Raw genomic sequence first — 20,172 nt, forward strand, 5'->3', positions numbered from 1 at the left:
TTGCTTATTTCTGTGTGTAAACCTTGTTTTAACCTGATGTGGTTGGTATATGGGGTAACTATGATATGCTTGGCGTGGAGAAAATATCCCTGTGTCACACTGAATATCTCTTGAATTCAACGGAATGTAGGGTGGATACTTATTTAACTTGAATGGGCTCTAAACAAAGGACTGAGCCCATCTGTTTCCTCATTCTTTTAATATCGTTCATATAAAACAAACATATTTACATGCAAATAAAGTATAAATAATGTTGGTAAAAACTATCTTACAGCAATGTTTTTATTGTCACATGTGGCAACATTGGATTTCCAAATATCTTTGTTTGATACATCCATGCAAGTAAACCTTTATGCGTCAACAAACTTGCTGCAACACCCGGTATCTTGATCGCCTGTTCCAGTATCTATGCATATATTAGTATCTTTGGATGCGAATAGGCAATAAAAACTCACCTCAATAATCGCCTTTTTACTACTCTCATCTGCACATGCTGAATTATAAAATGAGGCAATCACATCAAATATTCTTTGTCTAGAAAATATCTTGTAATCTTCAAATGTTCCAAGAGACGATGATAGCATACGCAGCAGCCATAGACGCTCCTTTTTATGGTTTGCCGATGATGACATAAAGAGCGATGAAAACAAGGGAACATACTATAAAGACGTTAACAAACATGATCACCTATCTCTACATACAACTTACATCAAAGTCGAGTGTGGGTCGTTGTAATATCCATTTGGAAATATGAGAAAACATGAGATGACCAGGATGAAGCAGGATCGATAGTGTATGAGCAACACATACCGATATACACAGTGGAACCCTAGGAACGTTCGTTTGTGATCTATCCGTGATAGAATGTCGAAGCAAGTCCAAGACAAAGATGACTTCTCCTTGTTCCTTGAACCTGGCATGATCCAGCAATATATAAAACTGATCCATCATTTGATAGCATACTTGACGAATGCTGTCATCTGTGGACGACATACCCACTAGAATGAGACCAATCCCATTACAGTCAATCAACTTGCGACAATCGGCAATACCAGATGAAATGATGTTGGCAAAGAGTGGTAAAAAGAAGTAAGGATCATAGATCACTGGGAACGGAGGACAATCATTCCTTGTGGCGTCTGAAAAGTGTGTGAAGGTATACTTCATGATCGTTGGATCAATTAAACCGAGTGTATCAGAGGATACTGCATTTGTGCGCAATAATGTGCCTGCTTGCATATGCGCTTGACGTATCTTGTCTGTACCAGGGCCCCACATGGTCAATTTCGTCAATAAGCTGGATCGACTGTGGCGCTCGCACGTCATCAATATGTCCAATAGAAGCTTATCTGTAAATGATGTAGTCGCGCCGTAACTGGTCAACAGAGTGTCCAGCAAACCATGATTTTTGGCCAATACGTCTGGCTGAATTCTATTGAGTGTATGTATCAGCTGAATAAGAGCTCTTCGTTGCTCATCATTTTCAGGAATCTGTCGTGTGGCGAGGTATGCCAAATTAGGATCGGTCAACTTTGAATAGTCGTGATGGTCCAAGATGCGACGTAGATATGTCTCTAATGGTTCAAGTTTAGTCCAATCACCATACACCAAACCGACAACCGTCTCTACAAAGCGAATGGCACAAGCATCTGAGATATTGTCCATCAATGTAATCAAGATAAAATCTCGAACGGTTTCTAAATGAATGCGAGACCATTCGATGGGAGAAGCCTTCACAAACTTGGTTAGTTTATCAAAAAAGCCCCCTCCTTCCCATGTTGACATGCCATTGGCAAGACGTCGAATGATGTACTCTATCACTTGCATGCTGAACTCTGTTCGTCTGTCCTCCAAAAGCATACTGTCTGCTATCATGATCAAATCGACAACGCTATTTGTAAGCACGAGTGTATCCAATCGTCTTTCAATAAGACCAGAGACATCGAGAGCAGCAGACACACAGGCAGATTGTAACAGTATCATAGGAATAGAGCATTCCTTGCCTTCAAGAATATGTTGTACTATAGGCTTGCAAAACACGGCCAAGAGTTCAATCAGAGCAGGGTCATCTTGTTGTTTGGCAGATATGGCTTCGAGTAACGATAACATCTCGGTAGTCAATTGAACTTGCTTCTCTGATTTCCACATATCTGCAATCATGTATAATGCTTGGCTGGACATGACGTCTTGATTATAAGAATCAGTATAGATGTACCGTACAAGTGCAATCAGTAACTCTCTTTTATCGTCATTTGCTTTCATATCCACCTTGATAAGGCTAGCAAGAATCATGTGAGCATTATGCTTGCCATGTGCAAACATATCGATAAATGCTACTGCGAGACGTACAAGCTGTCAAAAGGTATATTTGTGAGAAATACACACATACGGTGATAGGTAGAATAAACTTACATCACTAGTATCGTCAGAACTAAGGGTCGTCACAAGTTCAGAACGAAGAGAGTCAAGTAGAGGGTGCTTAAAGATAGACTGCTGAAGTTGGGTTTGTACATGGTAATCTTCTATTGATTCTGTACGCTTGATTATATGTTGCAATAGATTGAAAAGATATCGCAAAGCGTCATAGTCTTTAGCATCAACGGCAATTAAAAGTTGCAAGAATATAAATGTGATCGCATTTGGAATCTGAGAGACCTTGAGAGTATGGATAGCATATTCTGAAACATTCAAAGCTAAGCTGTTGCTATACTCCTTCAAGACGACCGTATTATATAGGTTATAGGTGAAAGGGATTTGTTTTAACAGTGCGATAGCGTATTTACTATTTCAAATTGTTAGTCCATCTTGTACAAACTAAAACACGTTTAACTTACTCATCTATTTGATCATTGTGAAATACCGAATAGTGAAAGAAGCTGCCTGCCAAGGGGTGTCTAATACATAGGTACTCTACCAACGGTTCAAACCGTCTCCAGTTCAACGATTCATAACAAAACCTAGCTGCATCTTCCAAACAGCCATCTAAAGCACAAACAGGAAGCTGCTCCAGGGCATCAGTAAAGGCCTTTTTGGCAACAGGTATCTGCAGGACATTTTCTTCTTTATAAAAGTATCATGAGCTAAAAGTGACATGCAAACCAAGGGTCTGTTTTTTTTTGGACTTACCAGTTATCAATGATCTAAATGAATCATTATTACTACTACTTTTTATCTGTTTAGAAGCAGCTGCTTCTATACCAAGACATGTTTTAAGATTATGCATCATCTGATGAATGCCCCAAACATCAATTTTTGTAGGATCCATATTGTTACTACTGCCATCTAAAGTGATTTCCAGCACGACACGTTGCAAGTAATAAGGAACGGTCTGTTTTGTAAAGAGGTGCAAGATCAAGTTGGTGAGATAAAAGACAGCATGTGTCTTGTCTGTCTTTATAAACTTCAAGTTTTCACACAGAGTGAGCAAGAGCGGACTGAAAGGATGCTTGTACTCAGAAGGTAAATAGGCAGGTTGCTCTTTGTGGATTGAATCAACAAGTGATACAAGCTGGTCCGTGTATTTATACTGAGTTTTGCTGAAACGATGGATGCAATTGTCAAGATATTGCAAGACATCTGATTGACATGTCGACATGGCCACTTGATCCGAGTGGTTTTGAGGGAGTGCATTTAGCCATAGTTGCACTTCTTCTGGGTCATGCGCAAACATGAATGATTCGGATAATGTCTGGTAGATGAGGTTACCAGTAAGTTCACGAATATGTTGATAGGGCGTCTGAAGGTAGAGCGTGAGCAAAGTGGTGAGATGCGTAGATGACGATCCAGACGATCGGCTGGTCCAATTGAAGGTGGACATGCTTAAAAAGAGATGGAGCAGTTGCATCAAAAGGCCTGGTTTGACCGATAATATGTCTTCAGGTATAAAGTTGCTTACATCTATATTTGCTTCCATAATTGTTTCTGGTAAAAACTCTTGATAGTATCTTATCACTCGAAGTGCGGTTTCATAAAGAAACTCTCTTTGACTCTCCTGTTCTGCTTTATCCATGCCTTCATTTTTTTGACTAAACGTCTGCTTGTACAGGTTTATGACAGTCTGGATCTCTGGTGTGCGTCGTCGTAATCCTTCATGAACACGTTGTAAACATTTTGACCAGGCTTCGGATGATCTTGATCCGTCTTCCAGTCTTTCCAAGTCGTGTATCACCTTTTGAAAAGCTTGTTTGACCTTGTTGTACTTTTGAAATGATGCAGACAGGACAACCATCGTTGTATATCGCACAAGTGGACTGGCATGTTGCAGACCCTTACTAGAAGTGGCACGTCCGAACGCGTTTGGTAAAATATTGTCCAAGATGGTATCGGCTGTAGGAGGATCTGCTGCATACATTCCGGTGGTTCCATACGACAGTGAAGGTACGTCTAACGATATTACTTTTTGCAAAACAGTTGCATTTCCCAGCCATTTACTTGAAATTCGTGGTTCAAATGTAAGCGATGTATTTTTCCAGTATCTAAAAAGTATTTTTTTTAATATGTCCTTTTTGAATATCATAATATACTTACTCTTGAACTAACTCAGGGCATGTATTTAGTATCTTTAGCAGTAATTCCTGTTGTCGTAAATCATCCGCAGGCTTCAATGTCAAGATGAACTTTGCAAGCACACGGTTGTGGATGCGAGATGGCTTATCATCTTCTGTGGAGACTATGGCTGGATACCAAGCTGTATCACGAAAACAAACGCCTACATCAGGTACACTGCAAGATGAAATTAAAAAGTGATGCACTATGTCTGCCGGAGTAGCCGTTTCTTCAGAGTTGATAGGTTCAGGCTCATTTCGAGTATAAAGTTTTGCAATCTTTTCAAGTATATAAGAAGAGAAAAAGAAGGCCTTGGTGCTTCGTGGAACGGCTGGATCTAGGATAATGTGTTCATAGGTAGTATTGAGGATGAGTTCAATTAGCTATTATAGAAAGATGTTAACTATATATAATCGATTTAATAGTTTATATAAACATACAGGATAAGCATCTTCATACATTTGTGTAAACAAGGCACTCACGAGACCCTTTACACTCAAGACTTGTTTCTTTATTTCTGCATCCCCGTGTTGTATAAAGGCGAGTACGAAATATATATAGTTTGTTCGCAAGTCTATCAAGTGTTATTATTGTTCTAAAAAGTATAAATCTTAATTACCATAAAGATACTTTTGAGGGTTATTGTTATTCTTTCTATTCTGTCTATATCTCGAGGCACGTAAAAATCCCTGATATAAAGTTAGTTATCACACACACTCTGTGTATAGATACGTTACCTCTGCTTGAAAATTAAAAGTAATAAATAATTCTCTGGTGGTTGATGGATTGAATGAAGCCATTGCAGTTAATAGACGAAAGGTAGATTGACAATGTGGAATACGCATAGAAGATATGCCTCGATAAATATATTTCATTTGTCTTGAAAGAATGGTTTCTATAATCTGCAGCCCAAATGAGCGAATGACAGGTGTTGTACATAGTTTTATAAATAATCCAACAATATCTGGTAGCATACATTCGAGATCTTGAATGTTTGACTACATTATTATGTGAGTATGGATTGTTTTATATCTTGTTTTTTTGTTACCGATGCTTGATAATCCCATAAACTATTGATCTCATGACTATCTGTACATGACTGAGCATATTCAACAAGAGGACGGGTATGTTTTTCAGTTGGATCAACACGATCTTTGACTGCAAATGATAACTGAGATCTAAGCTTTGATAACCCTTTGGTGAGTGAAGCGAGATCTTTCACTTTTAAGGCATCTGAGACTTCTTTTGGTGTCTTGTAATAGTCTTCTAGCTGTAACCCACTCATAGTGAAAAAAAAAAGAGTTAAAATTTTGACAGGCCAAAACACTGGATTTTTCCCTTTTAAGTTCAGACACAGCATTTTTCTCTTTTAACAATGAAAAACACTAAAAAAACGAATGTTTCGATTCATTACAAGTTTATATGCAAATAACTCTACCGCGTATCTTTAAGTATACATGTGTTATTCTTTTCTAGTCTTTACAGTCATATACTTTAGAAAGAGAAAGGGAGAGAGCCACACGCTAAAAGTAAAAGGAATGCCCAAAGTCACACAAGGTTGAATATATATAAAGGGGGACAATAAGATATTCTTTGTCTTTTTTTCACATACAATTATTCTCATATGGAACACGCCAAAGCTATTAAAGATCGCGACATTAAGGCTATTTGTGACTATATATCCAACTATTGTGAGACTCACATTTGTGCTTCATTAAGCACTCAACACGTTCGATCCTTCTATACATTCTTTCCTACTTTACTGGACTTATTGTTTGGATCTCCAACAAAAAGGTAACACGCCATCGTTTCCTAAAAAGATGCTTTAACCCACTTTCTCTCTCTAGAGGATTCATGCAAACACAACTAGAACCTCATCAAGATGAAGCTCTTAAAAACTTGTTGTCGATTCAAGGTCCTTTTTTCCAATCTTTACTCAGGATCAGTCAATCGTCCGATTACTATTATGACCTATCTAATGAAAGTTTACCTGTAAAAAACTCGCTATACACCAAGGGCTATTGTCTAACTATATATATATAGTCTGAGGTTCGAAAGATCTTATCAACAGGTGCTATTCATCTATTACCTCAAGTGTACAAACACTGCAATGTCATCATGCCATCGTCACCTTCTGGCTCAATCATAGATTTTCATACATCAGCTACTAAACAGTCTTCTCTCTTACCGTCTGGTATCAGCTCAGAGAGAAAGATCCAATTAAATATATTACAGTTATACCTATATAACTTTGCCATCCTGCCCACTTGGTCAACAGCAACAGCACAATCGCCCATGTCTACATTCACAAGCACACCTCTTCGATCGCCGATGAATAAAACCGCGCCAAATACATCAACCATCTCCTTTTTGGACAGTAGTAGCCCACCACAACTCACTAAACCTGGTCGCAGCATAACGTCAAGCATATACACCGACGTCCTTGACAACTATCTCTCACGTCTGATCCCCATCAACGACCGGGCGTTTCCGGCCATTGTTGGGCCCTTTTTTATAGACGCACTGACTGAGCTCTGGATACGTATGCCATGGATAACCAATAATAACAGACTGAGCCCCACTCTCATGTATTACATTTCTCATTTTATCAATTACATTGTAAGGCATGATCTACGACGATCTGTAAATAATACCCAAGACAATGTATATACATACACATACAAGGCTACACGCGACGAATTGTACATGCTGACATCTAGGCTTGCCCTCAACTGGGACAAGACAGACGATTACATTCAGGCAAGTCTTTTTTTTTCTCTCTTCATTATGTTTAATCATATTAACTTTAGATTATCGAGCTCTGGTGTCAATGGGCTGCACCTTGGAAACTAGGCACACCATTTCGAAGTATCGAAAAGGAAAGCTTCTTACCCACACAGACAGACTGGGCACCGTTCATACTTGATAATGTGCCTTACTACTTTTCTGCGGTAGATATCTTGCTCAAAAGGATATCTACATTTTCATATACCGATTCGTTAACCATGTCAGTTGCTGGCCAGCTTCGTATCCTTTACCGATTCATCAACGTCTTTTATACCGCTCGAGATCTGATCGGGTTCTTGGCTCTTGTCGAAAAGGCGCTTGATCATGCTGGACATGCCTTTATCGAATGGGATCAGGAGATCGCAAAGATCGCCTATGGCCATACATCGGCTGCGGTCAAGGTGAAGGAAAAGATAAAGGCGGCGAGTGAGCGATTGACGCAGATCGAGGGAAAGACATCACAGTGGAGGTCAGAGCATCTATATGATACGGAGGAACAACAGGAGCGACGATCGCCTAGCTTAATAGCCGCTGTTTCCAATTTATATCATAATATCAACATACATGTGGCTGCCAGTAAGTGGCCTACAAGGTTGTCAAATAGACACCTTGAGCCTATGCAAGAAGCGTATCGTGTCTTGTCGACTCTGTTCAATATCAACAGTGCCCTGTTTGCTCCGTTGAAGACGACATCGGCCATACCGGAAAAGAGAACAGGGTTCACCCAATTGACGTTTGCTGGAAAACAGAATGGAGGGTATCTGACCGCAGAAGAAAAGGAGTTACTGAAGCAAGGTAAACTTGTCTGCTCGCCGCATAACATTCCAGCCGTGGGCCCTCGTAAGCATACCGTTGTTCGATCACACGAAAATGTCACGCTCGTGCGCTGGACTCTTTACTGGGATAAACAGTTGAATGAAATGGTATGTGCTGCTCAACTTTTTTAAGCTGCACTAATTTTTCTTCTTTCTAGCTGGACGCTTGGATTCCTTTAGAATATAGACCTAGATTTGTACCCAACAAGGTGACGACAAGGCCTCTTGCAAATACTGTAAATTTTACTTATGCATGTGCACTTTTATTTTTAATTCTTTATATTTTTTGCAAGCTATATCTGTAACATATTTTTCTCTATAAAGATACATAGTACGATCTTCCTCCCGGATTATGAATAGGTGATACATATATTTCCTGTTTATCTTTATCTTGAACAACCACTGACCATTCGTACCAAACTTTTTCACTGTCTGTCAATCTCCAGAAATGAACTGTTACAATCGAGTCCTTGGTGATCTCGACAGGCTGAGCCACAGGAAAAAAGATGGGGAACCAGCTAAACATGCCAGGCGAATGCGTTTCGGGGTGAATCGAGATTGTTACATCCTTGTAGAGTACACAGTCAAAGTAACCGGCCAGTCCATGCATCACCGCATCGTGGTCGACAACAAATTGAGCGTAGCTGTCTCGTTTGTTGTGTAAGTTGTTTATAGGCACGGTTGGTATGTTCTTATTAGGATGATAAAAGGTCCATAAATCCTCCGGCTCAGCTAATCTATACGCCTGCTGGAACATGACAACATAGGGAGTCTCAAAGTTTTTGAGATCATTGTAGGCAGCAACGCTGTTACGTATCCGCGTAGATGCTAAGGGTGCAATAGATGTTGTGTATGAAGAAGGAATAGAAATACCACCCTCTGAAAAAAAAATAGAAGCGTTAGCCTACAAACTCTTTTTTTTTTTTTTTTTTTTTTTTTTTTTTTTTTTTACCTTTGAGAAACTTTTGAGCTCCATCCAAGCATTCAGGTGACAACTCATTATCACCAAAAGAACCCAACAGTTCACTCACCAATATATCACACTTTGTTTCTGGATTCCATGTTCTCATATCTGCAAATACCAAATCAACTTTATCTCCCCATACTTGTGCCTTCATGTTTTGTAACCTATCAGATCATTAATAAAAGTAAAAACAAGGTGTATGCGTATTTTACGTCACATAAGCATTCGGGTTCTTTTCAAGCGCAATAAGGTGAATTTTGCGTAATGACTTTTCTGCAGCGCGGAGACAGCAATTGACTAAAGGCCCTCTTCCAGCGCCCACAACCATAATAGTTCTACAATATATTAATATCTTTTTTATGAAAAAGACTAGATCATATCTTACGTAACAACATCCGATTGATACTCAACACGTTCTAACAATGCTTGATAGACAGCCTATGGATAAAGCTGTTAAAAAAATGTTTGATCTCCCTTTATACATTACTCTTTCATATTGTTGATACTTGATAGGATCCCTTTCAAAAGTCTCATACGTATGATTTTCGAGGTTATCAGCTAATGGCTGCAAAGGGATCTGAAGATAATCAAAATACCCAGACGCAAACTTTTCTACTTCATTTGGTTCCGGTAAGTTTCTGTTCAAATAATGCATGTATTGGTTATAGGAAGCAGGCGAGGCTGCAGGATGAATAGGGTCCTTGGGCACCGTGACAATGATATCTGGTCTCATCTTGTCCATCATCATCTTGATAAAGTTCTGATGTCGCTTTGACAAGACAGGGAATCCCTTTTGGTTGGGCACAAAGACATGTGCAGGAACGATCAAGGCTCGGACAGGTTCTGCTAACCACATGTTGAGAAGTGCTTCTGAAGAAGGTAACTCGGCTGTCACTTCGAGCGCTACGCCTATTCTGGTGTTGTGGCCTGTCAGCAGACGCAATCGGTTCCATCGTTTCCATCCTACATTTTCTTCCTTGTTCTTTTCGGTCAACAATACCCGGACGCATAGCTGAGGTGTCATGGTTCTCGATACCGTATTGAGTACACGAGCCGTGCTGTGTACTTGTTCACCAAGTGTAGGAAAGATAGTGCCCGTTAAGCCAATATGTGTGGCCCAATCGGCTTCTTGTTTAAAGGCAATTTCTGAACATGTTCGAATGTCGTCACTAGGTGAATCAAGGTCAATCCAGTCTGAAAAGAGGCCTAAGACCTTACCAGACCACTCTACAATAGTTGTATAAATAATCGTGTAGCGTGTATATATATGATTACTTGCCTGGAGAATTCAAAAGTAAATCTTGACGATCAAACACGGGTTGATCTTTCCATGCCTCATGCTCTTCTTGGCTCAGTGTCCTATCTTGATTCAATACACGTCGAAATGAGGGTTTGGTGATTGGAGCAACAACAAAGTCATGTGTGGTTGTGTCTGCAAACTCAATAAATCTACTTATATCTGTAACTTCTTCAGTTGCTAATAAGCCAATATTGCAAGAACGCGACATGATCAAAGTTGAATAAAAAAGACTTTTTTTTTTTATACTTTGAGGGAATAAAAAAAGAGCGGGAAATCAAACCAAACAATGAGCATAAAATATATTATTTGCACACTCTCAGAAAAAATTGCACACTTCAGATTTGGCTTTTTGCATAGTTTCGAAAATATAAATTTCTTACATGAACTTCCTTTTTACCAAGGAGATGTATATGGAGACGTTGTAGATGAGTATGGCAGAGAACCTATCTTAACGAATGTAGACAATAGTAAAAGTCAAGATGAAATCATTCGCCGTCTTCAAAGGTTCGAAGAACAAATGGCTGATCAACCTGAACCTATCTTAAACAATATAATGAATAATGCAAGGTAAGAAATTCTATAATATATGTTTTAAATCTTCGCACTTCAGATTATTAATATCAGTCAATATACTTGAATCCTCATTGTTAAGTAAGTGACAAAATTGGTCTTGGCTGTTTGGCTTCATAGACCCTGATACCTTCATTTGTTTGATGTTGATGTACGTGCATAGCAAGAACAAAAGGGCTTATACTGCTTGTATTCTTTTATTTGTTTGAAAGGTAAATAGTCATGTGAATCAGACAAGTTGCCATGCTATTATTATTCTGCCGCAATAGAATAAGCACAGCTTCACATATGGCAGCTATTGCGACATTTGCAGTAATAGAAATTGCAGACGTAGTTTTACATACAGAAATAAAGAAATTATCCATATATAATTAAAAATCGATGATAACGATTACACTTAACAATTTTCATTACAAACTTTTTCTTATTGTTTCCAACTTGAAAGCATATAATTATACATAAAATGAGCTTGATATTTCTGAGACTTGTATGATGTCGTCAACACTTATGAATAACACGTAGCTGAAAAAGTTGTTAACGAGTTTGCAAATAGTCTGATCTTGACTTCTTTTTCTTTTCCTTCCTTCTTTGGACCAAAAAGACCAGCTATTCCCCAACTAGTCCTAAAGTATGTTTTATTCTTTACTCTTGCAAGAAACTGACGCGTAATATTATAGATCATAAAATCGAAAACAGTACCGGTGCTAGTTGGGGGGGATAGTTTGGTTCTTGCCAAACTTTGGTCCCATCCGCTCTCTTTCTTGCTCTCTCTCTTGGTTTCTCTTTGCTTACTTCTTTTTTTCCCCTTCTTTCTCCGGACTGGTTATCGTCAGCCTTATTTAATGCACTTCGTGCAAGATATTCATAATCTCTTTACAAGGCTACTCACTTTTCTTGCTTCTCTCTTTTTCTCTTATAAACTCTCTTCTTTATAATGTAAGTATTTAATATCAATGTAAATAACTGATTTACTAGTCATTTCTTTATTCATTCTTTTGCTTCTGATGGACTTTTGTGATTATTTGTTGTCTCTTTTATTATTATTTGTGAATAGAGTGTAAGCATAAAATTACGTAAAATGATCTTGGTTATTGTTTACTGGTGGGCTCTTATTTATTTACAGTTTGTGAATAAAGTGTACGCATATTATTTCTTAAGTGGATCTTTTTTAGGTACTTCTGGAAACTGCAACTTCTTTAATCGCTCCTCTGCTTCTTTCTTTTGAATCCTTTTTGTATATTCACGCTGACGCAGATAAAAGTAATCCTTTTGCAAAATGAATCGTACTGGCTGTTGTTGTTCTATCTTTTCCTCCTTCTTTTCTACTTCTGACCCTTCCTCTTCTTTCTTGTCTTCTTTCTTGTCTTCTTTCTTTTCTTCTCCTTTATCTGTATCTTTGGAAGACCTCCATGATTTCCAAGCAGACCCTAATGTCGACACTAAATCACTCACACTATCACTCTCTGGCTTTCGTGCTTCCAACTTTTCCCTTTTTGCAGCCTTTAGTTGAGGCGAGGTAGGCTTGGAAGAACCACCCAGTTTTGTACAAAAGTTGACATCACCCAGGTGACTTTTACATACTGGAAACCAATCTGTGTTGCTATTGTCTGCTAAAGTCAAGACAACATTGGAGAATTTGTTACATACAAAACAAGGTCTCTCATTCGTAATTAGTCGGGCTATATACAGGTTTTGCATCAAAATCAAAAAAAAAAATAAATCATGTGGTCAAGTTGAACAGAAGGACAATAAAAAGGAAGAGCACGGACTTTTCTAAAGTGGGTAGTCTTGTGATCACCAAGAGATGAGAAGTGACCCATTCTCTCTCTTTCTTTCTTTTTCTTTCTTTTCTTTTTATAAAACATGACAGAAGATAGCGAAACTAAAAAGCTACAGGATAAATTAGGATATGCTGACATCCATCTTACGACTACCTCTCCTTTACAGAAACAACCCAGGACAAACTCAAACATCCATGTCACCATTAGAGAACCTAAACCACAAAGACCTATACCTGCCCTGGAGAAAAAACGGTCGTTCAGGGAGGAAACGCCCATGCAACGATCCAATAGTCTACAAGGCGAATGTGTCTGTCAAAAGAAGATGGATACAAGGAATCCAGAAGATATCAAAGAGATGGCTTCTAGACTCTACGAAATGGCCGATCGAATGCTCCAATCGCTATCATTGGAAGAAAAGAATAAGCCGAGACCATCAAGTAGTACACCGATAAGAAGAAGCAGTACACGTAGTTCGCCTGATATGATCTATCGACAGAATTATCCAGAGTACATGCTCCCTCCGCCGCAGCCCAGGGTGCCTCTTAATTATTATTATTATGCTCCCATAGAATATGATAACTCTCCCTTAGATTACTATTACGTACCACGAAGACCACGAAGAAGAAAATCAATGAGCCAGGTATCAGATGAAGAATATACAAGACTAAAACGAAAAAATTCAAAGCGAATGCAAGAACCTGTTTATGATGCGTATTATTATGATTATTATTACTAACAAAGTTCATCAAGAAACTCTTTTACACTATATACAATAAAATAATCAGTCATTGATTCCCCCTCCTTTATATTTTTTTTTTACCTTGGGGCCACACTTTTTGTCTTTAACAAAACCTCTTTCCATTCCTCTTCAGGATCCGACAAGAACGTGATCGCACCTCCGCCACCCACGGAAAGATGTCGATCCACAATCACAGCTGTTCGTATGACCACATTAAAATCGGCAGCTCCATTCAACGAAAAGTAACCGAGACAGCCCGAATAGACTCCTCGGGGCCGATGATCCTCTAACTGATCCAACAGCTGCACTGCACGTAACTTGGGCGCACCCGTCATCGACCCAGGTGGGAAACAGGTCTGAAGGGCCTTGACGCCATTGACCTCTGGGTAGAGCCGACCACGGATGGTCGAGACGAGATGATGCACCTTTTCAAACGTTTCGACATGCATCAGTTTGGGCACACAGACCGTGCTTGGCTTGCACACCTGAGCGAGATCGTTACGGATCAAATCGACAATCATCAAACTCTCGGCTCGTTCCTTGACGTCCTGCCACAGCTTCTGTTTCTGCTCTTCGTCCTTGAGTCGTCGTTTCGATTCACATTGCTCGTCAGAGCAGTGTTTGGTACAGACACAGTCGAGCGCTCGACTGATCGTGCCCTTGATCGGCTTCATCTCTGCCACCTTGTCGACATCCAGCTTGAAAAATCGCTCCGGACTGGACGACATCAGGGTCAGTTGAGGGAATCGCATCAGGGCCGAGAAGGGCGCCGGGTTGTTCTTGCGCAGATACTGTGTGTACAGCCGCGTAGACACATGAGGAAGGTCCAGTCGGAACCGCGTCGTCATACAGATCTCATAGGCATCACCTTCCTTGATCGACTGCACGCATTGATCGATCGCACTGAGGTATCGGTTGTGGTCCGTGTCAGGGCTCATTGTGTTGCAGTAGATCGTCGGTGACAGGGGCGGTGTGGCTACAGGCAGGATGTTGATCTTGTTCTGAATCTTTACCAGTTGATTTCTTTGATCGTTCAGCCAACGGGTCGCATCGTTGTCATCGTGAAACCCAGCACGTGAGAGGAGTGTATCCTGTCCTGTTTCCCGCACAAGACACCAGATGTGGACTTCTTCCTTGGTATGATCAAATACAAAGAATTTGTCGGTGAATTGAAATGCTGCGTCGGGTTCTCTCACGCATAAACAGCACCCGTTATTGTGCTCAAGTCTGTCACATCTGCACTGTTGTTCCTCTGGTACCTTGTATCCTTCCATGCTTTCCCGTTTCATCTCGTACCCAAAATAACCTACAAGGCCGCCTTGGAAGGCTACGTTCGGTATCGGTGAACCATCGACATGGCGCACATCAGTAATGCTCGTGCGAGACAAAAGATCAGATAAAGTGTCAAAAAAGGTGCCTTGTATCGTCTCCACATGCTCTTGTTCTTCTGTAATCGTCAATTGATGATGTAGGGTCGAGTAGGAAAGGGTAAATGCAGGGCGCATCGACACGATCGATAACCGAGAATACGGTGATGACTTACGGCTGCTGTCTAGCCAGCACATTGCTTCGTTTTCCCCTATTTTCTCCACAATCAGCTCGGGATCAATCCAGCAGGGTGCCGTCTTGACAAGTGCATGGAATTTTTCGGTTATTTTTGGTATCTCTATCTTGGGTCGTGCGGCTGAATAAGATAACACTTGAGGATTGAACGGTCGTCTGGATATATTCATCTACTCCAAATAATATTAGTATATCGTCTTGCTTTAAAACGTCTTACCTTTTGCATCCAAAGTTTCGTCTCGTTCTGAAAGTTGCGCATCATTTGATGTCCATGTTCAGTCGATACTGATTCAGGATGAAATTGAACACCCCACAAGGGCAGCCGTTTATGTCGAAAGGCCATGACAGTCATCTGATTTGTTCTTTGATCGTTGACATGCGATAGGAAGTGATGGTGCTTTGTCGTAGATGAAGGTTGGTCGGCAATGTACGCTGCATTCTGTAGTGCTTCCGTATCAGCTTCATTCTCAAAACAGTATCCAGTAAGAATCAAATCGTCGGGTAAAGCTGTGGATGATATTAATAAACACGTTGTATATAATATCGCCATAAATAGTTACTGTCTTTGTCAACAACAAGAGAATGGTATCTAACAGCCCAAAATGGTGATTGGCAGTGAGCGAGTATATCATGATCTGAATAATTGATATGAATTTGTGACATTCGACCATGCATAATTCGTGGTGCATATGTTATCTAACATTCATATTAATATACATGTATCGTATCATCCATGGGATTCTACCTCTCCGCCTAGTAGATATCCTATCCCCTGGTGTCCTAAGCATATGCCAAATATGGGTCGATGATAATCGGATTGTGATGGGTCTAGCTGTGCCTGTAATAACTGTGTACAGATGCCAAAATCCTTTTAAAGGTGTCAGTTATAGAGCATTATGTGGTCCATCCAACTTACAGATGATCTTTCCGGTCTTCCAGGGCCGGGTGAGATGATGACATTGTCAAAGTAAGGTAGTACATCTTTTACAAATTGATCCCTATTTAAGCTTAATATCACCCCCTTTTCATTGTTGACATGGTCACTTACCAACCGAATTGATCATTTCTGATGACGACAACATCTTCAGGACGATCAAATAGTTGTAATAGATTAAATGTGTAGGAATCATAATTATCAATAATAAGTGTCTTTAAAACCATTTTGCTTTAAAGAAAAAAAAAAAAAAAAAATCAAAAAGATGCAACAATAAAAAAAGATTTTGAGCTCAACCAATCAAAAGACGAAAAGATAGAATCCACAGAAAATTAAAAGATCATTTCCATTTTAGTAGAATGTAGATTTCTTTTTTTTTTATTCTTACTCTAATTTATCCAGATGATCTAGTCTTGTCAATACTATGTTCTTACTCGTCTCTTCTATTTCTCCTGCCAGGAATACTTCATCCAATATAGCATAAACCTAAGGACTGTTAATATAATTGACATGATTGGATGGCTGTGTTTTACCTTGTAAAAATTAAACACTAAATCCAATTCACAGACATTACCAAAGAACGCATCCAACACTTCGACAAAGAAATGAATTGCTTCCAAATATGCTAATTCATTATCATTCGCATCAACACATATGCAAAAGAAGAGTCCAGCATATCTTCTGTACACAATTTTATAATTACGATACTGAAAAAAAGGTGAATACAGGTTCAAATAGATGTTATCTATTCATTACCTCGACAAAGTTACTCTGGTGCTTTTGATCTCTGGGTGCAACCAATCTGTGAACTTCTCCTTTCAGCTTCATTTTCTCTTCATCTTCATAAGGAACATACCATTTGGCTAATCTCGTCTTTCCTTGTCGATTTTGTACTAGAATAAAACGTAGCTAAACTACACTTGTAAGTAAAACCAGAAAAAGAAGAAATGAATAATGATTATTACCATATGGTATTTTATTTGTGAAATGAGGGCAAAACTTGGCCTTACTGCTGAAACGAAAAAAGAAGAATTTAATGCTCATTTTCCCCTTCAAAAAGGACATACAAAGTCCGACATCCTTCCAAACGGGTAGAAAATAAGAAAAGAATGTATGATCAGTTTTCCGTCGATCAAAAGCTTTAAACACAAAAGAAGAAAGTAAACACCGAGCAACAATAAGCAAAATGTATAAAAATGGTCACCACATCGCTTCAGGTCACCCTCAAAGATGATAATGAAAGTGTATTAAATACTTTAAGAAAAGGACAAAAGATAGCATCTGATGTCTTACTAGACATCTCTATCATCATAAAACTTATGATTATTTACAGAGGTAACACTATTAGGATTTTAGCAAAGGCGGGTCAATGCTGATATACTCTTACTTTATGGGAAACACTACATGCACGAAAAAATTCACGACAGAGTGGCTAATCATACGGATTCTTTTTCTAAGCGCTACATATGACATCATTTCACAGCTTTACACTACCAAAGTCTCTACCTAATCTAAGGCTATCCTGAGGGAATATTCATAAATGTAAAATATACTTGAGTTGATCTTGGTTCTTTATTGATTAAACTGACAACATAAAAAAGTTAAAATACAGCAATAGCATTTTATCTCTTTCTTCTTGAAAAGAAACAATTTCAATATAGCAACTTTATAAATTCATATTTAGCTTGATGCTACGAACTGAAAAGCTTTGTTAGACTACATCACAGATTAAGGTAGTGCCAGTAGAATTAGCCGCTTTTTCGTGAATTTTTTCATGCATGTAGTGTTTCCCAGTTTTATTATAGTGGAGAAAATAAATCAAACAATACCCAAGGAAGCACAGCAAGATGAAATAAATCTAATCCTAAGTATCCCTCAGCTCATATTGAAGAAGGGCTTATTATTGCAGAAAATTAGGCCAGCAACTACATCAACAAATTAGCAACAGCAAAAAGACAATAAGGACTGCCTATTTAATACTATCTTTGATTTGAACAAGATAAAGCAATTGTATAAAAGCCGGGACACAAAGTTTGATTATAGATTAGTCATCACCAGCTATGACATTGTACATCTTCAAGTTACTAGCTCTGGTTCTTCTACAGCAACAATAACAAAGGCAGGACCTAGCAGCAACAGACAAAAGAAAAAGGGTCATGGATGATGAAAATGCTCTCTATGAAGCTATCAAACAACAAAACAGCATAATAGAAAGAGATATAACCAAACTATTGCTGGAGATATACATGATATCCAAAAGATGATAAATAATGTCAACGTACAGATAAACCACTCTCTTAATGATATCACAACAAAGAAAACCTTGATAAGCGAACGATAGATATTAAAGATATCCATGAAGCGAAGGTATAGAGTCATGCTTGAAGAAAGATTATGGAATGCAAGAATGAAAGGGCAAATCTTTATGAGTCATTGCTGCCAAGCGAAGATGCAGTAGAAACATATCTTTATTCGGAATAAAGTAAAGAGAAAAGGAATGATAGTACAATCTATATTTATGTCGTGCTTTCTCTCTGTGTAGAGAACGAGCCATGAATATGGTTTTGGGTATTTAGAGTTTTTCCTTCCAAGCTTATATTTAATGTGTCTGTTGTAACATGCCAAAAAGTTTATTAAAATAATACATTTATTCTTAATTTAGCTTGATTCACCACGTTTTTGAACCATCACCTTCATTCCTTGAAGCATAGGTAAAGTCAAGGAGACCTGATAAGTGACCTCCTGATTAGGCACAAGAGTGAACTTGTACCTCTTGAGCAAGAACACAATAGCCACCAGTGCTTCGAGTGTCGCCAGATTCTGACCTAGACAGACACGCGGACCTGCATGGAACGCTGGCCATTGACCTTGATTCTGTCGCTTGAGCTCACCCTCTTCAATCCACCTCTCCGGCTTGAACTCCTTGGCATCCACTCCCCACACCTTCTCGCATCGACCTTGAGCATAGGGGCACCAGAGAATATAGTCACCTTTACGTATTTGTGTGCCATCAGGCCAGACGTCGTCATCGAGCGCATACTTTTGGTTCAGAGGCACAGAAGGGTAAAGTCGTAAGACTTCGTAAAAGACAGCATGAGCATAGGTCATGCCCTTGATCGTCTCGTACAGTGTCGATGCGTCATCTGTTTCGGACACACATTCAATCTCTTCCATCAGCTTGGCTTCCACCCGTGGATGCGTCAGAAGCATATAAAAGGTCCATGAAAGAGCCTGTGCGGTCGTGTCACGTCCGGCGATCACAAAATTCAATACAATATCTCTCAGTTCGTCCGTGTTCAAAGCTTCTCCTTCTGCGTTCTTGGCCGCCATGAAACGAGACAGAAGGTCCTTGTAGACCTCGCCACGTGCCATCTGTTCTCGACGCTGCTCAATCACATTACGAGCAAATGAATCGACGACAGCCAAATGGTCCTTCATTGTCTTTTTCCATGGCATTGTTACTCGCATAATTCGTTCCGTGATTGGCCAGATGGGATTCACAAATCGTTGGAAAGTTGACTTTTGTGCTTCGTCAAATGCGACTGCAAAGGGGACCCTTTCTGCTGATCCAAGCGCGTTCAATTGTACACCAAATCCGATGCTAATGAATTGTATGAATAATAGTTGCTTTATGTGCTTTGTGTGCTTACAGAATAAATGAATCCAATGTAAACTTAAACATCACATCATGAAAATCAACTACTGTGCCTGAATCAGCTGCTTTATCCCAAATGTGTTTTGACATGTAATCAATTTCTTTTATAAAGACACTATTTTCTATTAGTCCCCGAATGCGTCTTTACGTATCTAATATTACTCTGTAAAATGATCCCTAAAGTTCTTGACATTGAATATGTGACTTGCTGTCTTTCGCTGATACTTCCAGTGTTCACCATTTGCATTAAAAATACCATTTCCAAACAAATCGTTCATTGCACCATGAAACTCAGGGCCTTTGATATAATTTTCAAAATTGTCTATTGTTTCGAGTAAGGACATGTTTTTCTACATATATTTTTTTGGAATTTTACTTTTTAAAACGTGTTCTACATTGCGTGGATCAAGTGTGGCAATATGTCTGGGAATACCAAGTGCTGACATAGTGCTTTTTTTTTAAAGGTATGAGTTTTTTTTTTTTTTTTCTATTATTTATTTACCTGCTAGGTGTATCTGA

At 39.1% G+C, this 20,172-nt stretch overlaps 8 protein-coding genes across 8 annotated transcripts; 2 read left to right on the top strand and 6 right to left on the bottom strand.

Moving 5' to 3' along the window:
- Positions 1-163: 163 nt before the first annotated feature.
- Positions 164-5,919, bottom strand: RHIMIDRAFT_315916 (uncharacterized protein). The gene is made up of 11 exons (XM_023615031.1): positions 5,594-5,919; positions 5,283-5,543; positions 5,165-5,234; positions 4,986-5,119; positions 4,528-4,928; positions 3,127-4,475; positions 2,835-3,060; positions 2,413-2,782; positions 709-2,352; positions 456-659; positions 164-406 (listed from the first exon to the last, which is right to left on the bottom strand). The coding sequence occupies exons 1-11, from the start codon at positions 5,903-5,905 to the stop codon at positions 269-271; spliced, it is 5,109 nt and encodes a 1,702-aa protein (XP_023462308.1). The 5' UTR covers positions 5,906-5,919; the 3' UTR covers positions 164-268.
- Positions 5,920-6,169: 250 nt separating this feature from the next.
- RHIMIDRAFT_241362 (uncharacterized protein) lies at positions 6,170-8,279 on the top strand (the record flags this gene model as incomplete). Its single annotated transcript, XM_023609569.1, has 4 exons — positions 6,170-6,339; positions 6,393-6,537; positions 6,589-7,164; positions 7,356-8,279. 4 exons carry the CDS (start codon positions 6,170-6,172, stop codon positions 8,277-8,279), a joined length of 1,815 nt encoding a protein of 604 aa, XP_023462309.1.
- RHIMIDRAFT_268011 (Skb1 methyltransferase) lies at positions 8,233-10,653 on the bottom strand. The gene is made up of 6 exons (XM_023612044.1): positions 10,391-10,653; positions 9,599-10,338; positions 9,497-9,549; positions 9,324-9,446; positions 9,100-9,275; positions 8,233-9,026 (listed from the first exon to the last, which is right to left on the bottom strand). The coding sequence occupies exons 1-6, from the start codon at positions 10,617-10,619 to the stop codon at positions 8,464-8,466; spliced, it is 1,884 nt and encodes a 627-aa protein (XP_023462310.1). The 5' UTR covers positions 10,620-10,653; the 3' UTR covers positions 8,233-8,463.
- A 1,323-nt stretch (positions 10,654-11,976) lies between these two features.
- On the bottom strand, positions 11,977-12,825 carry RHIMIDRAFT_268012 (DUF1742-domain-containing protein). Its single transcript, XM_023612045.1, has one exon. The coding sequence runs from the start codon at positions 12,677-12,679 to the stop codon at positions 12,128-12,130; it is 552 nt and encodes a 183-aa protein (XP_023462311.1). The 5' UTR covers positions 12,680-12,825; the 3' UTR covers positions 11,977-12,127.
- A 19-nt stretch (positions 12,826-12,844) lies between these two features.
- RHIMIDRAFT_247540 (uncharacterized protein) lies at positions 12,845-13,498 on the top strand (the record flags this gene model as incomplete). Its single annotated transcript, XM_023610418.1, has 1 exon — positions 12,845-13,498. One exon carries the CDS (start codon positions 12,845-12,847, stop codon positions 13,496-13,498), a length of 654 nt encoding a protein of 217 aa, XP_023462312.1.
- Positions 13,499-13,578: 80 nt separating this feature from the next.
- On the bottom strand, positions 13,579-16,225 carry RHIMIDRAFT_247541 (ADC synthase; the record flags this gene model as incomplete). The annotated part of the gene is made up of 6 exons (XM_023610419.1): positions 13,579-15,234; positions 15,282-15,571; positions 15,625-15,760; positions 15,810-15,902; positions 15,981-16,062; positions 16,113-16,225. 6 exons carry the CDS (start codon positions 16,223-16,225, stop codon positions 13,579-13,581), a joined length of 2,370 nt encoding a protein of 789 aa, XP_023462313.1.
- A 34-nt stretch (positions 16,226-16,259) lies between these two features.
- Positions 16,260-17,080, bottom strand: RHIMIDRAFT_71060 (Adaptor protein complex sigma subunit). The gene is made up of 4 exons (XM_023615588.1): positions 16,964-17,080; positions 16,755-16,907; positions 16,532-16,705; positions 16,260-16,484 (listed from the first exon to the last, which is right to left on the bottom strand). The coding sequence occupies exons 1-4, from the start codon at positions 16,964-16,966 to the stop codon at positions 16,383-16,385; spliced, it is 432 nt and encodes a 143-aa protein (XP_023462314.1). The 5' UTR covers positions 16,967-17,080; the 3' UTR covers positions 16,260-16,382.
- A 1,576-nt stretch (positions 17,081-18,656) lies between these two features.
- RHIMIDRAFT_241367 (cytochrome P450) lies at positions 18,657-20,099 on the bottom strand (the record flags this gene model as incomplete). The annotated part of the gene is made up of 4 exons (XM_023609570.1): positions 18,657-19,599; positions 19,649-19,768; positions 19,816-19,975; positions 20,030-20,099. The coding sequence occupies 4 exons, from the start codon at positions 20,097-20,099 to the stop codon at positions 18,657-18,659; spliced, it is 1,293 nt and encodes a 430-aa protein (XP_023462315.1).
- Between the last annotated feature and the right edge of the window lie 73 nt (positions 20,100-20,172).

This window comes from Rhizopus microsporus (genome assembly GCF_002708625.1).
Source record: "Rhizopus microsporus ATCC 52813 unplaced genomic scaffold scaffold_22, whole genome shotgun sequence".
NCBI classification, from domain to species: Eukaryota; Fungi; Mucoromycota; class Mucoromycetes; order Mucorales; family Rhizopodaceae; genus Rhizopus; species Rhizopus microsporus.

Bases quoted from the DNA above. Each gene is read 5' to 3' on its own strand.
- RHIMIDRAFT_315916 (XM_023615031.1), bottom strand. From the start codon at position 5,905: ATGCTGTGTCTGAACTTAAAAGGGAAAAATCCAGTGTTTTGGCCTGTC. The intron at 5,544-5,593 runs GTAACAAAAAAA...ATAATAATGTAG, and splicing joins TATGGGATTATCAAGCATCG to TCAAACATTCAAGATCTCGA. The intron at 2,353-2,412 runs GTAAGTTTATTC...ACCTTTTGACAG, and splicing joins GTTCTGACGATACTAGTGAT to CTTGTACGTCTCGCAGTAGC.
- RHIMIDRAFT_268011 (XM_023612044.1), bottom strand. From the start codon at position 10,619: ATGTCGCGTTCTTGCAATATTGGCTTATTAGCAACTGAAGAAGTTACA. The intron at 10,339-10,390 runs GCAAGTAATCAT...CAACTATTGTAG, and splicing joins TTTACTTTTGAATTCTCCAG to AGTGGTCTGGTAAGGTCTTA. The intron at 9,447-9,496 runs GTAAGATATGAT...AATATATTGTAG, and splicing joins TATCAATCGGATGTTGTTAC to AACTATTATGGTTGTGGGCG.
- RHIMIDRAFT_268012 (XM_023612045.1), bottom strand. From the start codon at position 12,679: ATGCAAAACCTGTATATAGCCCGACTAATTACGAATGAGAGACCTTGT.
- RHIMIDRAFT_71060 (XM_023615588.1), bottom strand. The intron at 16,706-16,754 runs GTAATGAATAGA...CCTTTTTTTCAG, and splicing joins ACCAGAGTAACTTTGTCGAG to TATCGTAATTATAAAATTGT. The intron at 16,485-16,531 runs GTAAAACACAGC...AACAGTCCTTAG, and splicing joins TAGTGTTTAATTTTTACAAG to GTTTATGCTATATTGGATGA.